We start from the raw sequence: 20530 nt of genomic DNA on the forward strand, positions 1-20530 counted from the left end.
ACGGCCGGCACACCGCACTGATCCGAAGCCAGGAGCCAGGTGCTTCTCCTGGTCTCCCATGCGGGTGCATGGCCCAAGCACTTGGGCCATCCTCCACTGCCTTCCCGGGCCACAGCAGAGAGCTGGCCTGGAAGAGGGGCAACCGGGACAGAATCTGGCGCCCCAACCGGGACTAGAACCTGGTGTGCTGGCGCCACAAGGCGGAGGATTAGCCTGTTAAGCCACAGCGCTGGCCTAAGTAGTGATAAATTCTTTCAACTTCTGTTTGTTATGGGAGGTATTTATTTCACCTTCATTCATAAATATGGGTTTTTCAGAGTATAGTATTCTGGGTTAACTGTTTTTTTTTTCTTCAGACTTGGACTGTATCTCTTCATTCTGTCTTAGCCTATAGGGTTTCTGATGTGAAGTTAGTTGTCAGTCTAATTGGAGATCCTCTGAAAGTGTCTAGTGTTTCTCTTATACACATTTTAGAATCTTTTCTTTATGTTTTACTGTGGAGAGTTTGACTTCCATGTGTCATGGTGAAGATCTTTTCTGGTTGTGTCTATAAGGAGTGTTATATGCTTCCTGTATTTGGATGTCCCTTTCTTTACCAAATTAGGAAAGTTTTTTGTAATTATTTCACTTCTAATCCATTCTCTCTTTCCACACTTTTAGGAATTCCTACCCATATGTTGGATCATTTAGTAGTATCCCATATACACAGTTTTTAATTTTTCTGATTTCTTATTTTTGCTTTGCTCTGACTGAAAAAATTTCAAAGGTTTGTCTTCTAGCTCAGATATTCTTTCTTCTCCTTCACCAAGTTTGTTGTTAAGGCTTTCCACTATATTTTTTATTTGACATATTGCATTATTCATTTCTAATATTTCATTTTTATTTCTCTTCAGAATCTCAATTTTGTGGGAAAAGTTTTCACGTCATATGTGGATTTCTTTAATTCATGAGTTTACATCTCATTGCTTCTGAGTAGTCATATCATTAATCTTTTGAATTTTATTTCATTCTCTTCATCTTCAAATTCCAATTTTGAAGTGTCATTGTGTTCCATTGAAAGAGTCATGTTGTCTTCCTTATTCTTGTTCCTTGAATTTCTGCATTTATTTTTAAGCATTGTGGAAATACATATTGGTTTTTCCTCTGATGGCTTTTATCTTTGACCTATGCCTCTGTGGCTTAGTAGGGGTTTCTGCTAGTTTTGTGAATACTCAAAGGTGTGTTCTGTGTGTGGTGGGAAGCTCTGGGTGGGCTGAGTATCCAGGGTGACACCCAAGTTGGGCATGGTAGAGCTCCTTTCTTTTTTTTTTTTTTTTTTTAGCAGAGAGGAGAGTATGATCACCTCTGTTGGTTTAATCACACCCTTTCCTCTTCTCTTCCAAGGTGGTCAATGCCCAGCTGTTAGCCCACAGTGGGTGAAATGCTCATCTGCATTGCCATATGAACTACACAAAGGATCTGTGCAGTCCTCAGTGTGAGCATGAATTCCATCACAATGACCCACTCCAGGCAGTCAGGGAGCCCTGAGCACATGGAGCCACTTGCACTGATGCCCAGAGACCCAGCTACACTCTGCCCCCTCTCGTGGAGTCACAGAGTTCACACAGTCTCTGCACACAGGCTCCCACAGTCCCCTGGTACAGAGCATCCACTCTACCCCACTATTCTGTCCCAACTGTGTAGAAACAGAGATGTTCCCAGAGTCAGCTGGTTTGAGCCTTAGCACCTGTTATATATTGTGAGGCTGGGGGCACCTCCCAGTCCTACACATGTGCCCAGCCCCCTGATCGTTATCCCAGCCAGGCTCAGTCAGTGGGGAATGCAGATGTTTTCCTCTGCTAGAATCTCTGAATCACATGTATTGCCAAATGTTGCCTCTTCCCCCTGGTTGCCAGCTGTGTGCACCCAAGCTACTGCATGCAGTACTGCTGACAAGGTGGCGTCCTATCCCAGCCAGTTGCTGGGCACATGCACAAGAGCTTCCACAGCTGCTGCTTATGCCCCAAAATTGCACCCACCATATCACCAGTGACAGGGCCTGCTCTAGTCTGATCTCACCTCACTCTCCAAGGCCGGCTCTTTCTCTGGCTCTTGGCAGCTGGGGTTGTGTGTTGTGTCTGTGTTTGTGCTGCACATCTGCAGTTTCCACACCCATCCCCTGCATTCCTCTTCCTTCCACTTTGTTTTTCTCTCTGACTCTGCCCTGGAAGTGTACTTCCTACACCTTTTTCACTTTTTTTTTTTTTTTGCTATTTACCCCTAGCCTAGCCTTGAACAGTATGCCCTATTTTGGAATCTCCTTGAGCATTCTTTTATTTATCTACAAAATGGAGATTGTCAGTATTACCTTGTGAAGCTGGGATGGAGATAAAATGGAATAATGTATGTAGAGTAGTGAGCTTAGAGTCTGGTGGGTTAAATGCCCCTAGGTAGGAACTGTTTGTACTGTTACTACTTTGTGACATATTCTCTGACCCAGGAATCCAAGACATTTGGTACAGTACTTAAGATGCCACTTTGGATACATGCATCCCATTTTGGAGTGCCTGTGTTCAAGGCCTGGCTCCACTTCCAATTCCAGTTTTCTGCTAATGCAACCTGGGATGCAGCAGGTGGTGAGTCTCTGCAACCCACATGTGAGACCTGGGTTGAGCTCCTAGCTCTTAGTTTCAGCCTAGCCCAGCTCTGGTTGTGGCAAGTATTTGGGTAATGAACTAGCAGATGGGTGATCTCTGTCTGTCTGCTCTCTCTGTCTCTTTGCCTTTGAAATAAATAAAACAAAGAAGTAAACATAGAAAAGCATTGATTGGTACCTTCATGATAAGAATGCTGTGCTCCTGTGTGTGCTGTTTATAGATAAAATTGTTGTTAAATACTCCTCATTTTCTAGTTGGAATGGCTAATTCTCTTGCTTCATGTCTGAGGATTAGACCTCTGTGATAAAGTTGAAATGCATTTCATATTTCTTTAAGTTGAATTGCCATTTTAAAACTAGTGGCTGTTACTTATGCTTTTAATTTATTTCTTATGACTTGATGGGCTTCTCCCTGGTGAAGATGGAGTCCCCTGCCTGAAGGGGTGGAGGCAATTGAAGCTGGAGTGATGGATCAGTCAGATGGGGAAGGGGAGAAGGAAGGAATTTGAAGGTGAAAGAAACGGCACATAAGAACATATGCCGTTTGATTTTTTTTTTATTAAGTTGCAAAAAGAATAGGCTCATCAAGTAGGTGGGAGTGGTGGTGATGGGCTAGGGGTGAGGCTGATATTTGGCTAAGAAGCAAGTCTTCTGTGCAGAGATGGCTTCCACTGAGGACCAGACAAGCCTAAGCCAAACACATCGTGGCTGGGGACATTACATTTCCATGGTCAGAAGTATTGTGCCTTTGTTTCCTTCTTGCTGTTCCACACAGAAATATCTAAGTAGAAGAGTTTCAAATGGGATACCCTGGGAATTACAAATGGTGTACCCCCAAAAGATGACATCCCCATCACCTCCCTACTGCAAAGACAGCAGTAAACTCCATTTAGAAGTCTTCTCTGGTGGGTGGGAGTAGGATTAAGGTTTGCTCATGTAACAACATGGGGTAAAGATATTACACCTTCTTTGGAGCTATACTAAATTTCTTCACAAGCCCCCAGTTTGTTTTTGAAAAATTGTATTTATTTTTTGAAAGGGAGAGAGAGAGAGAGAGAGAGAGAGAGAGAGAGAGAGATCTTTATCTGTTGGTTCATGCCCCAAATGCCCACAACAACCAGGGCTGAGCCATGCCCAAAGCCAGGAGACAAGAACTCAGTGCAGATCTCCCACGTGGGTAGAAGGGATCCAAATACTTGGGACATAACCTACTGCCTCCCAGGGTGCACATTAACAGGAAGCTGGAACTGGAAGCAGAGCCGGGACTTGAACCATGGGACTCTGATATGTCATGCAGGCATCCCAAGCATTGTCTTAACTGCTATGCCAAATGCCTGCTCCACAAGTCTCCATTTTAAATGAAGGCAAGAGTGGCGGGTTCAGTTTGCTGTTTGTGTCCTAAAAAACTTCTGCTTATCACCATATCATGAAGCTTTTTTCTTATGTTTTTTTCTAAGAGTTTTATAGCTTTTGTTTTATGTCTATATCTGCTATCCATTTTGAGTTAGCTTTTGCATATGATGTGTCGTGAGACTCAGGATTCACCTTTTTCCTATATGACTGTGTAGATCTATATTTGGATTCACTGTTACGGTTCATAATAATATGCCCATAGCACACTCTCTTAGTTACTTTGGTTTTAGTGTAAGTTTTGAAATCAGTGTAAGCTGTCAACCTTTGTTCCTTCTTTTAAAAATAATTTTGGGGGCCAGCACTGTGGTACAACAGGTTAAAGCCCTGACCTGAAGCACTGACATCCCATATGGGTACTAGTTCTAGTCCCAGCTGCTCCTCTACTGATCCAGCTCTCTGCTATGGCCTGGGATAGCTGTACAGGATGGCCCAAGTCCTTGAGCCCCTGCACCCACGTGGGAGACCCAGAAGAGGCTCCTGGCTCCTGGCTTCAGATCAGCGCAGCTCCAGCCATTGCAGCCATCTGGGGAGTGAACCAGCGGATGGAAGACTTCTATCTGTCTCTGTCTCTACCTCTCTCTATAACTCTGTCATTCAAATAAATAAAATAAATCTTAAAAAAAAATAATTTTGGCTTTTCAGGGCCTTTGCATTTGCATATAAATTTTAGAATCAGTTTGCCAATTTCTATTTTAAAAAGACTGCTGGAATTTTTAATGCTATTTGTTTTTGTTTTTGTTTTTTGACAGAGTTAGAGAGAGACACAGAGAAAAAGATCTTCCTTCTGTTGGTTCACCCCCCAAATGGCTGCTACTTCCAGCGCACTGCACTGATCCAAAGCCAGGAGCCAGGTGCTTCCTCCTGGTCTCCCATGTGGGTACAGGGCCCAAGCACTTGGGCCATCCTCCACTGTCTTCCTGGGCCACAGCAGAGAGCTGGACTGGAAGAGGAGCAACCGGGACAGAACCAGAGCCCCAACCGGGACTAGAACCCGGGATGCTGGAGCTATAGGCGGAGGATTAGCCTAGTGAGCTGTGGCGCCAGCCAATGCTATTTCTTTTTCTAAAAATTTCTTTCAATTTTATTCATTTGGGAGGAGAGAAAGAGAACATATTCCCATTTTCTGATTCACTCCCCAAATGCCCACATTAGCCAGGGATGGTCCAGGCCAAAGTAGTGAGCCTGGAACTCAGGGACCTGGTGACAGGGATCAAATGGCTTGAGCCATCACCTGCTGCCTCCCAGAGTACGTATTAGCAGGAAGCTGGTTCAGAAATGGAGGTGGCACTCACGCCAGCTACTCAGACATGGAATGTTGGCATCCCACGCAGTGTCTTAACAGCTAGACCAAATGCCTGCCCCATGGTGTTTCACTCAATCTAAAAACCAATGTGGATAGATACAACATCTTCCAACTCTCAATTCCCACTCTTGGAATTTTCCCATCACACTGCTTTACTTCTTTTGTGGCTGCAAACCAATTTATAAGTAAGAGTACTGCTAAAGGTTAAGGCACTGGAAATAGAAAGGATCCAGGAAAGAAAGGTCCATGGAAAGCCAGTGTTGGTAGCCTTCCAAAGCAAGTGGTTCCAGATCACACTTTCCTATGATCAAGCTGCTCACTGACTAACTGTAAGAAATGTGTAGGTTTTCTATTGATAGAAGAGGGCATTTCAGAAAACATCACTGAGGGCAACATGAAAAAAATTGCTTCACAAATAAAATGCATTATTGGAAGATAATTGAATGTTAAGCAGAATTCTTTGCAAACAATTGGGCTATTTTAAAGCTAGGAGAATGAAATTGATAATATGCCCCAACTTGCGCTATAAGTAATAATTTTAGAAGAACATCATAATCTAGAGCTTCTTTTGTTTCTGAAAATGTCTCTGAAGCCAGAATCAGATTCAGAATAAAATTACATTTTAGTTGTTGATGTCAAAATAAAATGAAGTGGAGGCTGATTGGTAAAATGAAGAATTGCATAACAACAGATGCTTCCTTTGGTTATAGTTTTGGTTATACTGTTAACTCAATAAAGGATTTTCTATTATATTTGTCTAAGATCAGGTGGATTAATTATTTACAAGGCTACTCAGGCTCACGTTGTTGGGGAAGTGCAGGCTGCTTCAAAGTCTCTAGGAAACTAAGCTTTGTCTACCCTGTGCATTTTTCCTAAGCACAAATAAATCTGTTAAATGGCCTGTTTTGGAAGAAACTCACATGTGTTGTTTTGTGAGCAGCAATATATATGTCCTCATGTTAATCTTGAGGGCTGCTGCTCTCCTCCTTCCTTTTGTCATGGTCCCTGACAAGAATAGGACTTAAGCTTTAGCATGGCTTGGAAATCCTGTTGGCAGAATTGCCAATATAAGTTTTGAAATCTTGATGGCGGACAGGTGCATCATCCAATGTCTTCCAAAGTTATTTATCGCCATCTGTACTGAGATACGGTGTTGTCAGAGGAATCCCTTCACCTCTTGGAGCTCCTGTTTCACCGCTGATAGAGAGAATGCTATTCATATCTGAGAGTTGAGCTGTGAGTGTCAAGTGTAATCACTCATGAGGATTTGTTCATAGTATTGCACACAAATGTTTTCAGAGGTCATCTCTCTGCATTGTGGAATACTGTGAGGATATTTCCCGGTTCTGTGGAGTTACTCACCTTGCCTCTGAGTTACAACAGCCCTTTGTTCGTCATGCTATCACCACAGCAATGCTGAGGTCATAACTTGAAATTTTTACTTTGGATTTATGTAAAAATTGTCATTTTTGAGCTATCCTCACAAATCCATTCTTAACTTAAAATACGTGGGATCTCTAAAGAGAGGGTGCTTGACTAACATAGGTAAAAAGTGGATGGGCACAGTGGTGAGATGCTACTTGGGACACCACATCCCTTGTCAGAGGGCCTGCCTGAGTTTGAGTCCCAGCTCTGCTCTTGATCCAGCTTCCTGCTAATGAGCACTCTGAGAGACAGCCGGTGATGGAAGGTTCAAGCAGTTGGTTCCCTGCCACCCATATGGGAGACTTGGATGGAGTTCTGGGTTCCTGGCTTTATCCTGGCTCAGCCCTAGCTGGTGCAGGCATTTGGGGAGAGAACATGTGGGCAGAAGACCTCTCTTCTTCTATCTCTTTCTCTCTGCCTTTCAAATAAAATGAAAATAAATGAATAAACTTTTTTTTAAAAAAGGGAATCACTTAGGTTTCACAAGGCAAAGTACAAATTGATGATGCTTAATATTTTTTTAAAGAAACAGAACATTCTATTTTGCCAGGGGCTTGTTACCTTTCTTTACCTCATTTCTGATGTGCAGTATCAATAAATGATATGGTTATTTTTAGTCCTTGGGAAACGATACGGAAGAGGTTTTTTTTTTTTTTTTTTTTTTGCTTACATATACACTGCAGGAGTAGATGTAAAATTCCTACTGAAGAGTTTTAGAAATGAGCCCACCCATATTCCTTTCTGTATATTCATGCTTTGCTTTGTGACAGAGGCAGGCATACAACTCACAGGGTTTATACAATTTCAGAGTCGTCTTTTAGCTTTAACATTGCACTGTAGATATATTTCATATCATGTTATTTTACCATTTATAAATCTGAAAGGTTGCATACTATCTCATTTGTGTAATATAGCATAATTCTTCCCAGTCATTGAGCATTTAGGTTGCTTCTATTATATGTATTATTTATAATGGAGCTCCCCCCACTCCCTGTGGTGTTTGGCTTCTCCTAAACATTTTTTCAGGATAACTTCTCAGAAATGAGATTTCCATCAGGGAATATGGGTGATTTTCATAATTTTCTAATTCTTCACCATTGCATCATGTTGCTTTCCAGAGGGCGGGTGAGCAGCACTGCCTGGTTCAGCGTTCTTGAAGAGCACCCAGCAGCACTAACTCAAGAATGGGCTTTACACTGCATGTTCACGGGGAGGTGGATTTTAGTTTTCTGCTGGAAACAACTGCACTTTGGGAGTTACATAAATGAAAAAAAAAAAAAATCAGAGGAGGCTAGACCTACACCAAGGCTGAGATTTTAAGCTTTGGCTCTTTTCCCCTCACTGTACAATTGATTCTGTCATATTGTGACACTTGGCTGCTGACTGTGTCCAAATGTTGTTCTGTTTCATTGTGTGAGTTTATAGGCAAGCATATGTAGACTCTTGACTGCCAGCCATTTTGGAACTGAGAAACAAAGACACACTCAAGGCAGACCATGAAAATGACACACACATGGCTGTTCAAAAAGCTGTGCTTTACGACAGCATGATACAGACAGAGGTTGAAAATCTTACTGCCTCCAGGGGCCTGGTGGGTGTGGTACTGGAGTGAAGCAGCCCAGGGACTGGCTACTATGGAGCTGCAGGGATGGGATGAAATGGAGTACAGGCCTTATCTGAGAGGGGGCACTGCTGCTTGGCTGCAGCTCATGGCAGAGGGAATGTAGCCCAGTGGTTTAGAGCTTTCCATATTTCAAGCAATTTGGAAATTTGGATTGTTAGGTTTTAGATACATGTTCTGACATTTGTATGTGATAATTAAACATTTGCATCTTTTTTTTTAAACATTTGCATCTTTACTACATATTGTAGGCATAAGAAAAATGGCTTGAACTTTGATTTGTGACTGTTTTTAAAACTGGATTCTATTATCCCCTGATGTAGGAGAGAGGATTTTTTTTTTTTTTTGGTACAAAGAAACCAAAACTCAGAAATTATTGCTCAATGGTTTACTGACTGTTTGTCCTGCTAAGAAGTGCTTTATGAAGGTTAGCAGAGCATGGCCCTGCTATGGCATAAGTTCTCAGAATGTGGGTCAAACTCTTGCAGTTAGACGTATTTTGGAGTCCATTAGCTGACGTTGGTAACACACATATGGGAAGTCTGATAAGTTTGAAGTAGTATTCCCAAGGATAGGATGAGTTTACTCCATGTTTTCACATATGGGATCTGAGAAGACATTGCATTCTTAAATACAGCATCGAAAGCAAAACAAAAGCACAAACTCCATATGTAACCGACTATGTAAGTGTTTGGAATCCTTTCAAAGCTACGTAACACCATAGAACATGACTCAGCATACTTTATAAAAGGCCAGATAGGGATGAGTATTTGTCTTAGAGGTTAAGATTCTTGTTAAGATGCCCACAGCCCATATTGGAGTCCCAGCTCCACTCCTGATTTCAGCTTCCTGCTAATGTACACCCTGGGAGGCAGCAGGTGATAGATAAACTACTTATGTCCCTGCCACCCACATGGGAGACCTGAATTGAGTTCCTGATTTTGGGCTGTCCCAGCTCTGGCTACTGACGGCATTTGGGGGAATGAACCAGCAGATGGGAGTGTTGTCCCTCTCCCTCTCCCCCTCCCCCTCCCCCTCCCTCTCCCTCTCCTCCCTCTCAAAGAAATAAAATTTTAAAATAAGACCAGACTGGGGATGGCACTGTGGCGTAGTGGGTAAAGCCGCCACCTCCAGTGCCAGCATCCCATATGGGCACTGGTTTGTATCCCGGCTGCTCCACTTCCTATCCAGCTCTCTGCTATGGCCTGGGAAAGCAGTAGAAGATGGCCCAAATCCTTGGGCCCCCGCACCCGCATAGGAAACCTGGAAGAAGATCCAAGCTCCTGGCTTTGGATCAGTGCAACTCCGACAATTGTGGATAATTGGAGAGTGAACCAGCAGATGGAAGATCTCTCTCCTCTGCCTCTCCTCTCTCTGTGTAACTCTTTCAAATAAAATAAATAAATCTTTAAAAAAATAAGACCAGACTGTAAATATTTTATGCTTTCTGAGCCATATGCTCTCTGTTGCAAGTATTCAACTGCCATGGAAAACATGAGAGCAGCCAAAGAAAAATGCAAATAAATGGATATGGTTGTGTGCCAATAAAATTTGTTTGCTAAAAGAAGCAGCTGCCAAATTTGACTTGAGGGCTGCAGTTTGCCCATCCCTTTCCTGATAGGCAAATTTCCCTACGAGAAAGGTACCAAGCTGCTTAAGTGACTAGCTCACTATGTAATTGTTTAAATTCTTTCCTTTTTCTGTGGATTACTTAATGTTTCTGAATGTTTACCATGTCTCTCTTCACTGACTCTGAGGTCCTGGTGGTGTGCTAGTGAATGTTTAACAAATGCTTCTCTCAGGAGATATGAAATACCTAGATGGGTGGTTTGCCTACTCAGGAGAGCTGCTCTTACCATGGCCAACTTCACGTCATCAACATGAACATGGCATAGGGATGGTGTACAGTTGATGCTGGCTCTAGCACATCACCAAGTAGACAGATCAGTTTGCATTAGTTTGGATTGAGAAGAAACATAGAAATGTGGAATAGTGCTCTCAATAAGTTAAATGTGTTATTTCCTAATAGGCCAGATAGGTAGAGGGGGAGGCCCCAAAATTGATCAATTAAGCAGCTCAGTGACATCATTAAGGTTCCAGAGTGTTTGCATTGTTCTGTTTTACCGGCCTTGGCTCATGGACTGACCTCGGGCTGGTTTCCTTCGTGTTGAAGAGGTGACTTCTCTATTTGCAGATGTCATATCCAGATCAAAATTTCTCCCAGGAAAAGAGGGTCTTGTTTCTTTCTTGTGTCTCTTCTGAAGAGAGAGAAAGCAGTTCTCAGATGCTGTCTCATTCTTCGTCACTCACCGACTGGAAAGGGAGACACAATCAAAGCTCATTCTGTGCAGCACTGGATTGGGCACCCTCCCTGAAGCCTAAGGCCCCTGGCAAGAGAGTAGGCAGGATACATCCCTGAACAAAACCAGGTTGCACTAGGGTTAGGATAGAATAGAGGAAGGGACGAATTATGAATTTTGGGTGGGCAACTGGTTCAGTTTTCTTGCTACAATAGACTGTGTTTAGGAAAAGCAAGAAGATGAGTATAGTAGATCTTTTAAGTAAGAGTTTTCTTTGAGTGTTTCGTTTTAGGGAAGGGGGGGTACTTGATAGTTAATTCTACTTATCTATGACACAAAGTGTATTTTGGAAGAACTGATCCTGAAGCCCCAGACTGTTGGCTACTCCTTTGTAAGGTGAGTTTTGCACTGAATCAGAGATAATTCCATGACATGTGAAGCCAGCGACTCACAAATGTATTTTAGAGAAATGCCAATGATATCATTTAAGAACTGCATTTATGGCTTCATCAGGCTGCAATTCACATCATCCTATTTGTGTGCCATCAGTAAGAATTATATATGTATGATTAGATGAAAGTGTTTATGAGTTTATATTATAGAGTAAGGACATGTAGTAGAAGCAATGCAGGGTGTTGATTAGGAAAAATAGACTTCCACTCAGATCAAGGCTCATATTCCATTTTTCCTGCTTAATTATATTAATAATTGGACAAGTTACTTAATATCACTAGTCTACATTTTTGTATCTATAAAATCAGGATAGTAATACCTACTTTCTGTGCTTGTTAGGATTAAATGAGATATTTTCTGTACTACTGCTTAATGGCACTAAGCCAAGTACTCGGTGAAGGTAGCTCTATATTGTTGTTTGTCCCTAGCACTACTGTTTTGTTTATTATTCAGTCCCTATGCCAGTCATTAGCAATATGATCATTTTCAATAATAATTTTTATTTTTCCTATAGTAGGTTTGGTATTTAGGTTTAGCATTGATGCCAGTATCTATTTTCAATATTTTATATGAATGTATTCCCACATTCACAGGATGGCTGATAAGATGAAAAGGGAGGTTGAAGGCTTCAAAATGAGAAAACCTACGTATTGCATGTGGGGGGTCACTCTTGTTGCCTTGGTGGTACTGCTTTTGCTCTCTGAACTTACAGGCTGCTGGTTTGTTCCAGTGGCTTCAAGGATGCATACTTACAAAATTCTGTTATGAGCCACTTTTTTGAGAAAGCTATAGTCTTAAAGTAAATTTTTTATTAGATAAGTTTGTTTGTCCAGTGATCCATGTTCACCTAATCATGCATACTTTGTCATATTTGAAATGATGTTTGATTTAATTAAGATTTCTTCTAGTGATCATAAGAAAATTTTATCAACAACTGGGTGATGTGCTTAATCCAGTAAAAAAACAAATCTGTCAAAACTCTTATTTTACCTCTTAAGACAATTCATCTTCTGCTCTAATTAAGACAGCCATTTGGCACACCAAAGAATACTGTAAGAAACACCTCACTCCACAGTTGCTGTGGGACCAAAATCCAGGCATAGCTCGGTGAGGTCCTTGGCTTGAGGGTCTCACAGAGCTGTGATCCAGGTGTCAGCCAGTCTTCTTAACTGGAGTTTCAACTAGGGAACAGTGAGCGTCCAAGCTCACTTGGGATGGGGAGCAGGCAGGAAGTAAACAAGGACATTCCTGAGAACGTCAGTGTTTTTGCTGGCAGCCGGAGCCTGCTCTGAGCTCCTGCAGGCTACTCACAGCTCCTGTCAAGCAGACCTCACAGTGTGCAACATGGCAGCTGTCTTCCTCGGGCCGGTGGGAGGACTGGAGTGAGCTGGCCAGCCAGATGGAGTCTCACATCGTATGACACAATCACAGGACTCATAGCCCATCCCCTAGGCCATATTCTGTAGGTTAGAAATAAGTCACAGGTCCCATCAACACCCAAGGAGACAAATCACGTAAAGATGTGAACAACAGGAGCTGGGACCATAAGCATATCTTAAAATCTGCCTATCACCGGGCCGGTGCCATGACTCACTAGGTTAATCCTCTGCCTGCGGCTCCAGCATCCTATATGGGCGCTGGGTTCTAGTCCCGGTTGTTCCTCTTCCAGTCCAGCTCTCTGCTGTGGCCCGGGAGGGCAGTGGAGGATGGCCCAAGTGCTTTGGTGCCTGTACCTGCGTGGGACACCAAGAAAAAGCACCTGGCTCCTGGCTTCAAATCGGCACAGCGCCAGCCAGAGCGGCCATTAGGAGAGTGAACCAACGGAAGAAACACCTTTCTCTCTGTCTCTCTCACTGTCTAACTCTGTCAAATAAAAAAAAAATCTGCCTATCACTAAATGTATAAGACTGAAAAACAGTGCATAACACATATTAGAAGTTTAGTATTTATACGTGATGAATTAATGTTGCAGATATTACTTCTCTGAACTATGTCTTGCCAATTTTTTAAGCCTATGGTTTACCCATTAGTTTTGTCTATTAATTACAGGCGTTAGTGTACATATAATTAATGTTAAGCTAAATTCAATGGCAAATTTTAATTTAGAAAAATCAACAAATGTTTGTCTTAATTTGTTCTATTATTTTACATCTTAGGGAGCCTTTCTTGTAAGATTGGTAAATATTTGCTTATATTTTCAATTAGATTTTTAATTCCCCCCCCCCCTTACCTCTGGAAAGTCAAGAGTTAAATGGAGAATTCTCCATTGATCTTTACTATCTTATTTAGATTATGTTGAAATATCATGAACATACTAGCTTCTGGGCTCTCTGTTCTTCTTAATTTGTTTTCTTCTTTTTTCAATTACACACTTAAAAATTACAGCACTCATGGGTCAGGAATTTATAGTCCAGTGATTAAGATGCCAGTTAAGATACCTGTGTTCCAATTCTGGCTTCTGCCTAAAGGAGACACTCTGGGTAGCAGGTCATGGCTTAGTTGATTGGGTTCCTACCACCCATGTGAGAGACCTGGATTGAGTTCCTGGTCCATGGTTTTGTCTGGCTCAGCCCTGGATGCCGTGGGCATTGGAGAGCGAACCAGATGATGGGATCCCTCTCTGTCTGTCGCTCTCTTTCTCTACCTCTCAAATAAGAAAATAAAAAAACCAAATTAGAGCATTCTTAGAAGTACCAAAGAATAGTCTGTCAGATTCATTCAATAAAATGATTAGGATATATTCCGAGCTGCTGTAAGAGTGAGACTCCAAAGCATAGAGGCCCAAACCAAATCAAAGCTCATGTGTCTTTTGTGCAGTACTGTAGAGATGTGCAAAGTCTAGAGGTGGAGGAGCAGCTCTCACAGAGGCTGCTGGAGGACTCAGAGTCCTTCTGTCTTGTAGCTCTGCCAGCCTCTCGTGTGATGATATGGTCTGTGAGGTTGATGATGTCTCAGCTCCACTTCCCTGTTCTAGTCTGTTGGAAAGCGGGTGCTGGAGTCCCAGGCAGGCACTATTGCCTTGGAGTTGATGGGCCAGAAGTGGCACTTGGGACTTCTGTTTAGTCCCTTTCATCTAGACAGTGTTGTCACACCCATTTTCAAGAGAAGCTAGGGAAAAGGGCATCAAACTGGGGGGTCATGGATTTGTCTGAAATTTGAGAGGTTTAATTATTGAAATAGAGCAGGGATATGGGTACCAAGGGCATCAAATTGTCTGCCCTGGTTCAATATTCATAGCTGTAAATAATCATATTTAATAGAATAAATAATATTTAATAGGATAAAATCATATTTAATAGTTATAAATAATCGTATTTAATAGGAAGGTGATAATTCTTTTTACCAAGTGAAAAAAGATCTACCTTTGTGCATGGTAATAAAGTACAATTATGTCCTGGTTTTTGGTTTTAGATGGCTAGTAACCCATGTGCAAGGTAGCATTCTACACCAACCTTGAATGCCAACAGGAAGTCACTGGGCAGCAAATTCTTCCAAGGTCATATCTTGGCTGTTGGAGTTACTTGGAAGAGAAGGAAAAAAGGACTGACACCATGGCAAAAGTAAATAGAGCTCGATCTACTTCCCCTCCAGATGGAGGCTGGGGCTGGATGATTGTGGCTGGTTGTTTCCTTGTTACCATCTGCACCCGGGCAGTCACTAGGTAGGTGGGATTTTCTTTTCTATTTTTTAGATGACCTGGCTTCTCATCGTCGTCGTCTTTTTTAAAATTTCTAAATATGTTTCAATTTCAGAACCTTCATTGAGAAACTGTGTGTGTGTTTGTGTGTGTGTTGTGTGTGTGTGTTGTATGTGTTTACTTCTTTGCTCAGATATCTTTCTCTTTGCACAGAATGTGATTTTCTAATACTCAGAAGCCTTGAAGTATGGTCTCTTCCGTAAATCTGATATTTAACACTGGAGAGTTAGAACATTGTTAGATGAAATGCCATGGCTATTCCAGCCATTTGTTTTCATAAGCAGCCCCTGAAGATGTGGATGTATGAGTGATATTTCTTTTCTCCCTCCATCTTGCACCCAAGATGAATATGAAATATTTTAAACCCATCACATATGAAATAATATGGTAAGTGCCCTGATCATTAAACTAGGGAAGGGTTCCATGCTATTCTCATAATGAAGTCATTTTTCTAGAGATTTTAATGGATTGCTAAATACCTACCCAAGAAGGTAAGTTAGCATAAGCTGGCAAGTTTCCAGTGATGAGTAACATAATTTATATAATTCCATTTTCAAATCATCTTAATGATAAATCTTAATCATTAAAATTTTACAGGACAGAGAGCTAATTGGATGTGCGATTCATAACTCATAAATCAAAAAAGCTATGGGCAAACTTATGGCAAGAGATCATAATAGTTGATCACGTGGCTTTAAGTCTAGGTATGAGGAATAAAGAGTGCCAAATGAAAAAAAAAAAAAAACCATAGGATTTGTAGCGGATTTGTGAGCCTACATGTACATGAAATTAATTGTCTGTATTTATCCAAGAAAAATGTGTAAGGTCAAAATAATCCTTGAAAACTCTTTGGTTTGCCAGGCACAGAACACTTGGAGACTTAAAAATTGAATCTAGAATTTAAATTCTTTTACTTCATTCAGTATTTTTGCTGTGATGGTGGAGGCCGAGTTCTACATTGAAGGCCAGCAATACATAAATACAAGGATCCTTTAAAAAGTTCATGGAAAATAAGTTTATTATGGTACAAAAAATTGATTATGCATATGAGGGACCTTCAGAAAAGTCAAGAAAATATGTATTATGAAAAATTATGCATAAATTTCAAAAAATTTTTGAACCAAAAAAATTTATCTTTTAATTTTGTTTTCCATGAACTTTTTGAAGTACCCTCATACAGAGATTCTCTTGTTCTCTCTGCTCACTTCTCCCTCTCTTCTCCCGAGGGTGTAGTCTTGAATGTGCTTAAGTTAGATGTATATACATTGTGACTCATGAGTTGCATTCCCGTTTGGTATAAATACATATTTGAAATCTGTATTTGCTAGCTCTTTCCCTACAGTTGCATCTATTAGAATAGAACTCTTTGTTTCTCCTCTCTGGCAATACAAGATACTAATTTGCACTAATAACTTTGGTGGCATCATTAATGTTTTGATGCCACTTCCTCCTAAAATGGATAAAAGGCAGGACAGAAACAATAAGGGTTTGTTGATAATTGTCATCATATGCATTTGTTTAAGGTAACATGATAAGGTTGAGTGTTAGTTTTCTCCTATCCATATTAATGGTCCTTATGTTCTGGGTGTGAAGAGACCATGAAGCTAAAAGTAATCTGTTCCATCTTGGTTTTTGCATGGGAAGCTTTCATCATTTACATGGGGGGAATCTGAAGTAGGCTCAATGAGTTATAAGAAGCAATCATACTGGACTCTTCCAGATATTGAGTCTTCAGGATGAAGTTGCACTCCTGTGGAGTTGTTCATTGTTGATTCCAAAATACTGTTTCTAATTGCATTGTGTCATGAGAGCCTTGTGATTTAGGTGGTCTAGACACATCCACCCCATTTAGTAGATTAGTATACTGATACTCAGAAAAGGTAAGGGATTTGCCTATATCTTTGGCTGGTAGGACAGAGCTGGCATTCTAGTCTTTTTGTTTCACATTCATTCATAATCCATTAATTCTTGCAACACACACACTTACCCACACGCACACACACACACACACACCCACTACAGCTTACACTCTAGAACAACTGTAACATTATGAGACACATTTTTTTTTTCCAAAATCACCCTGATTATGGGATTCACTGTATTAATACAACTACCCTGTAATATCCATCATTTTACCATGTTAGTGAGAGGAAATCAAAGTATTAGGGGACAGTTGACTCCAAATTCATCTTGGAGGTTCCCTGTCTTCTCCTTCCTGTTGATGATGGACTATGGGTGATTTTACTCCCAATTTATTCACAAACAATTGCACATCAAGCCTGGGGGAGTTTTTTTGAATGTCATCCTCTGGAATTATGGAAATAATCGGGGCAGGGGTCCATAGATAACTGAGAAGTCACATCAGAGACACTAATTTACTCATGGTCTCTCAGGCTCATCAGTGTTACATGTGCTTTGTTTTATTTAGCAGAATAGTGAACTCCAATTTTCTCTCAATAACAGTGAGATGGTCAACAGATCTCATGACTACCACCAAGGGTGGAAACGCTTGCATCTTTTTTTTTAGGCTGTACCTTCATATTTTCAACTGCAATTCCACTGAAATCAGTTCCACTAATGTGTACGTGGTAGTCATGGAGGAGCAGGCTCTGTGCTAGGTGCTTCCAGTGCACAAAGATATCAGGACACCATCTAGTACACTCAGCCATAAATAACTGAAATACAGAACAAAGTGTGTAAGTATAACATAGGTAAAAAGTAGAATTTAAAGTAACACCTAGAGAGGAATTAATTCTGACCTGGAAGTGCAGAGCAGGCTTTCTAGAAAAGTTGTCCCTGGAGTGAGTTCTTGAAGAATGGGAATCATTTGGTCATGCAGAAATGAAAAAGAAAGATGCTTCAAACAGTGTCAATGCAATGAGCCTCGGCTGCTACTTGCTTGGTAGTGATGGTGGCAGACTCCGTTCCTGGACTGCCAAGGGCTTACCCAGAAATCAGAAAAGGGTTGTGGCTGGCAAAAAAGGCCTACTCTCAGGGGCTACTGAAGATGCTAAAAGGAGGCAATCTGAGCAGAGTGAGTTTAGAGGAGAAAGGTGTGATGATGTGGCCAGCACTGAAATCCAAGCGTCATAAACCAGGGAGCAGCCAAGAGAACTGGAAATAGGAACAAGGAAAGCAGCCCTGGGTGATTTTTTTCAGTTCCCACAATCAGTCCCTGTTGGGCAATTAACTTTTTTCTGCTTTTTAAAAATTAAACCATACATTCATGCCATAAGAATTCCAACAATATACAAACATATAAAATACAAAAACTTTTCTCCTCATTTCCTGGAGTCTACCTTCATTGATCAATGTGAACTTTATCGGGCTGGTGCCTTGGTGCATTAGGTTAATCCTCCACCTGCAGCACTAACATCCCATATGGGCGCCGGGTTCTAGTCCTGGTTGCTTCTCTTCCAGTCCAGCTCTCTGCTGTGGCCCAGGAGGGCAGTGGAGGATGGCTCAGGTTCTTGGGCCCTTGCACCCACATGGGAGACTACGAAGAAGCACCTGGCTTCGGATCAGCACAGCGCCGGCCGTAGCGGCCATTAGGGGAGTGAACCAGTGGAAGGAAGACCTTTTTCTCTGTCTCTCTCACAGTCTATAACTCTACCTGTCAAATAAAAAAAAAAATGTGAACTTTTATCAATAGTTTCTTGACATCATTCAACAAATTAAAAAAACCAACAACCTAATATTAACATATAAATGCATTATATGTTATATTACAATGCATTATAAATAAATTATTTTTATTTATATCAATAGCATCATACTACCGTACTCTTTTTCACTTAATGTTTTTTTGGTACTCTTTCCATATTAACACATATATCCCTACCTTACTGAAAAATATGAGGATACTTCAAAAGGCTCATGGAAAAATGAAATTAAGATAAGTTTGGGCTGGCGACGTGGCTCAACAGGCTAATCCTCCACCTTGCAGCGCTGGCACACCGGGTTCTAGTCCCGGTCAGGGCACCAGATTCTGTCCTGGTTGCCCCTCTTCCAGGCCAGCTCTCTGCTATGGCCTGGGAAGGCAGTGGAGGATGGCCCAAGTGCTTGGCCCTGCATCCCATGGGAGACCAGGAGAAGCACCTGGCTCCTGCCTTCAGATCAGCGCCGTGCGCCGGCTGCAGCGTGCCGGCCACAGCGGCCATTGGAGGGTGAACCAATGGCAAAAGGAAGACCTTTCTCTCTGTCTCTCTCTCTCACTGTCCACTCTGCCTGTCAAAAATAAAAATTAAAAAAAAAAAGTTAGGGTGGGCGTTTGTCCTAGACATTAACACACTGCTTAAGACACCTGTGTCCCACATCCTGGCTCCTGATTATAGCTTCCTGCAGGCTCTGGGAGGCAGTGGTGACGGCTCAGATAATTGGGTTCCTGTCACCCACCCAGAAATTTGGATTGAGTTCCTGGCTCATTGTTCTGGCTGGCCAGCCCTGGCTGTTGCAGATATTTAGGAGGTGAGCCAGCAGATGTGAACTCTCTTTGTCTGGCTGTTTTTTGTCTTTCTGCCTCTTGAATTTTTTTTTAAACTTATTTTGGTGGAAAAATTTTTTGAAATCTATGCAAAGTTTTTAAATTCCATTCTCCACAGGCTTTTTTTTTTTTTTTTTTTTTTTTTTGACAGGCAGAGTTCAGACAGAGAGAGAGAGATAGAGAGAAATGTCTTTCTTCCATTGGTTCACCTCCCAAATGGCCGCCACGGCCCGTGTGCTGCATCAATCCGAAGCCAGGAGCCAGGAGCTTCTCCTGGTCTTCCATGCGGGTGCAGGGCCCAAGCTCTTGGGCCATCCTCCACTGCCTTCCCGGGCGACAGCAGAGAGCTAGACTGGAAGAGGGGCAACCAGGACAGAATCCAGTGCCCCGACCGGGACTAGAACCAGGTGTGCTGGCGCCGCAGGCGGAGGATTAGCCTAGTGAGCCGTGGTGCTGGCTCTCCACAGGCTTTTTATAGTACCCTTATAGTGGCTTAAAATTCTACCATATGGCTGTGTCCGTAGTTATTTAACACATTTTGACTCATGGGCATTGTATTTTTTTTCCTGATTTTTGCTGTTACAATGTTAAACTATGACCTATGGCATTTTTTTAAAAAAGATGTACTTATTATTTGAAAGGCAGTGTTACAGAGAGGCAGAAGCAGAGAGAGAGAGAGGTCTTCCATTTGCTGGTTCACTCCTCAGATGTCTGCAATGGCCGAGTTGCGCCAATCCAAAGCCAGGAGCCAGGTGCTTCTTCCGGCTCTTCCATGCAGGTGCAGGGGCCCAAGGACTTGGGCCATCTTCTACTGCTTTCCCAAGCCATAGCAGAGAGCTGGATCAGAAGTGGAACAGCTGGGACTAGAACCGGCCCCCATATGGGATGCCCGTACTGCAGGTGGTAGCTTTACTGGCTACACCACAGTGCCAGACCCAACTTATGCCATTTAAAAGTGACATTTCAGGGGCAAGTATTGTGGTGCAGCAAATTAAGGCACTGCTCAGAATACCTACATTCTATACAGAGCACTGGTTTGAATCTCTGTGTTCTGTTTCCAATCCAGTTTCTTGCTAATGCATGCTGGGAGGCAGAAGATAATGGCCTAAGTGCTTGGGCCCCTACCACCCATGTGGATGACCTGCCATTCTCTGTATTGTTACAGGTGTGGCTAAGGTCCAGGATTCCAGGTTCTGACAT

The 20530-nt window shown here is 42.0% G+C and overlaps 1 protein-coding gene across 1 annotated transcript in view; it reads left to right on the forward strand.

Annotated features, from left to right (window-relative positions):
* The window catches only part of SLC16A12 (solute carrier family 16 member 12), a 127591-nt gene that overhangs the window by 79313 nt on the left and 27748 nt on the right, over positions 1 to 20530 (forward strand). Inside the window, 2 exon segments of the mRNA XM_062214208.1 lie at positions 14562 to 14676; positions 14678 to 14811. Coding sequence (XP_062070192.1) covers positions 14608 to 14676; positions 14678 to 14811 — 203 coding nt within the window. The 5' untranslated portion in view covers positions 14562 to 14607.

Source organism: Lepus europaeus, chromosome 17 (genome assembly GCF_033115175.1).
Source record: "Lepus europaeus isolate LE1 chromosome 17, mLepTim1.pri, whole genome shotgun sequence".
NCBI classification, from domain to species: Eukaryota; Metazoa; Chordata; class Mammalia; order Lagomorpha; family Leporidae; genus Lepus; species Lepus europaeus.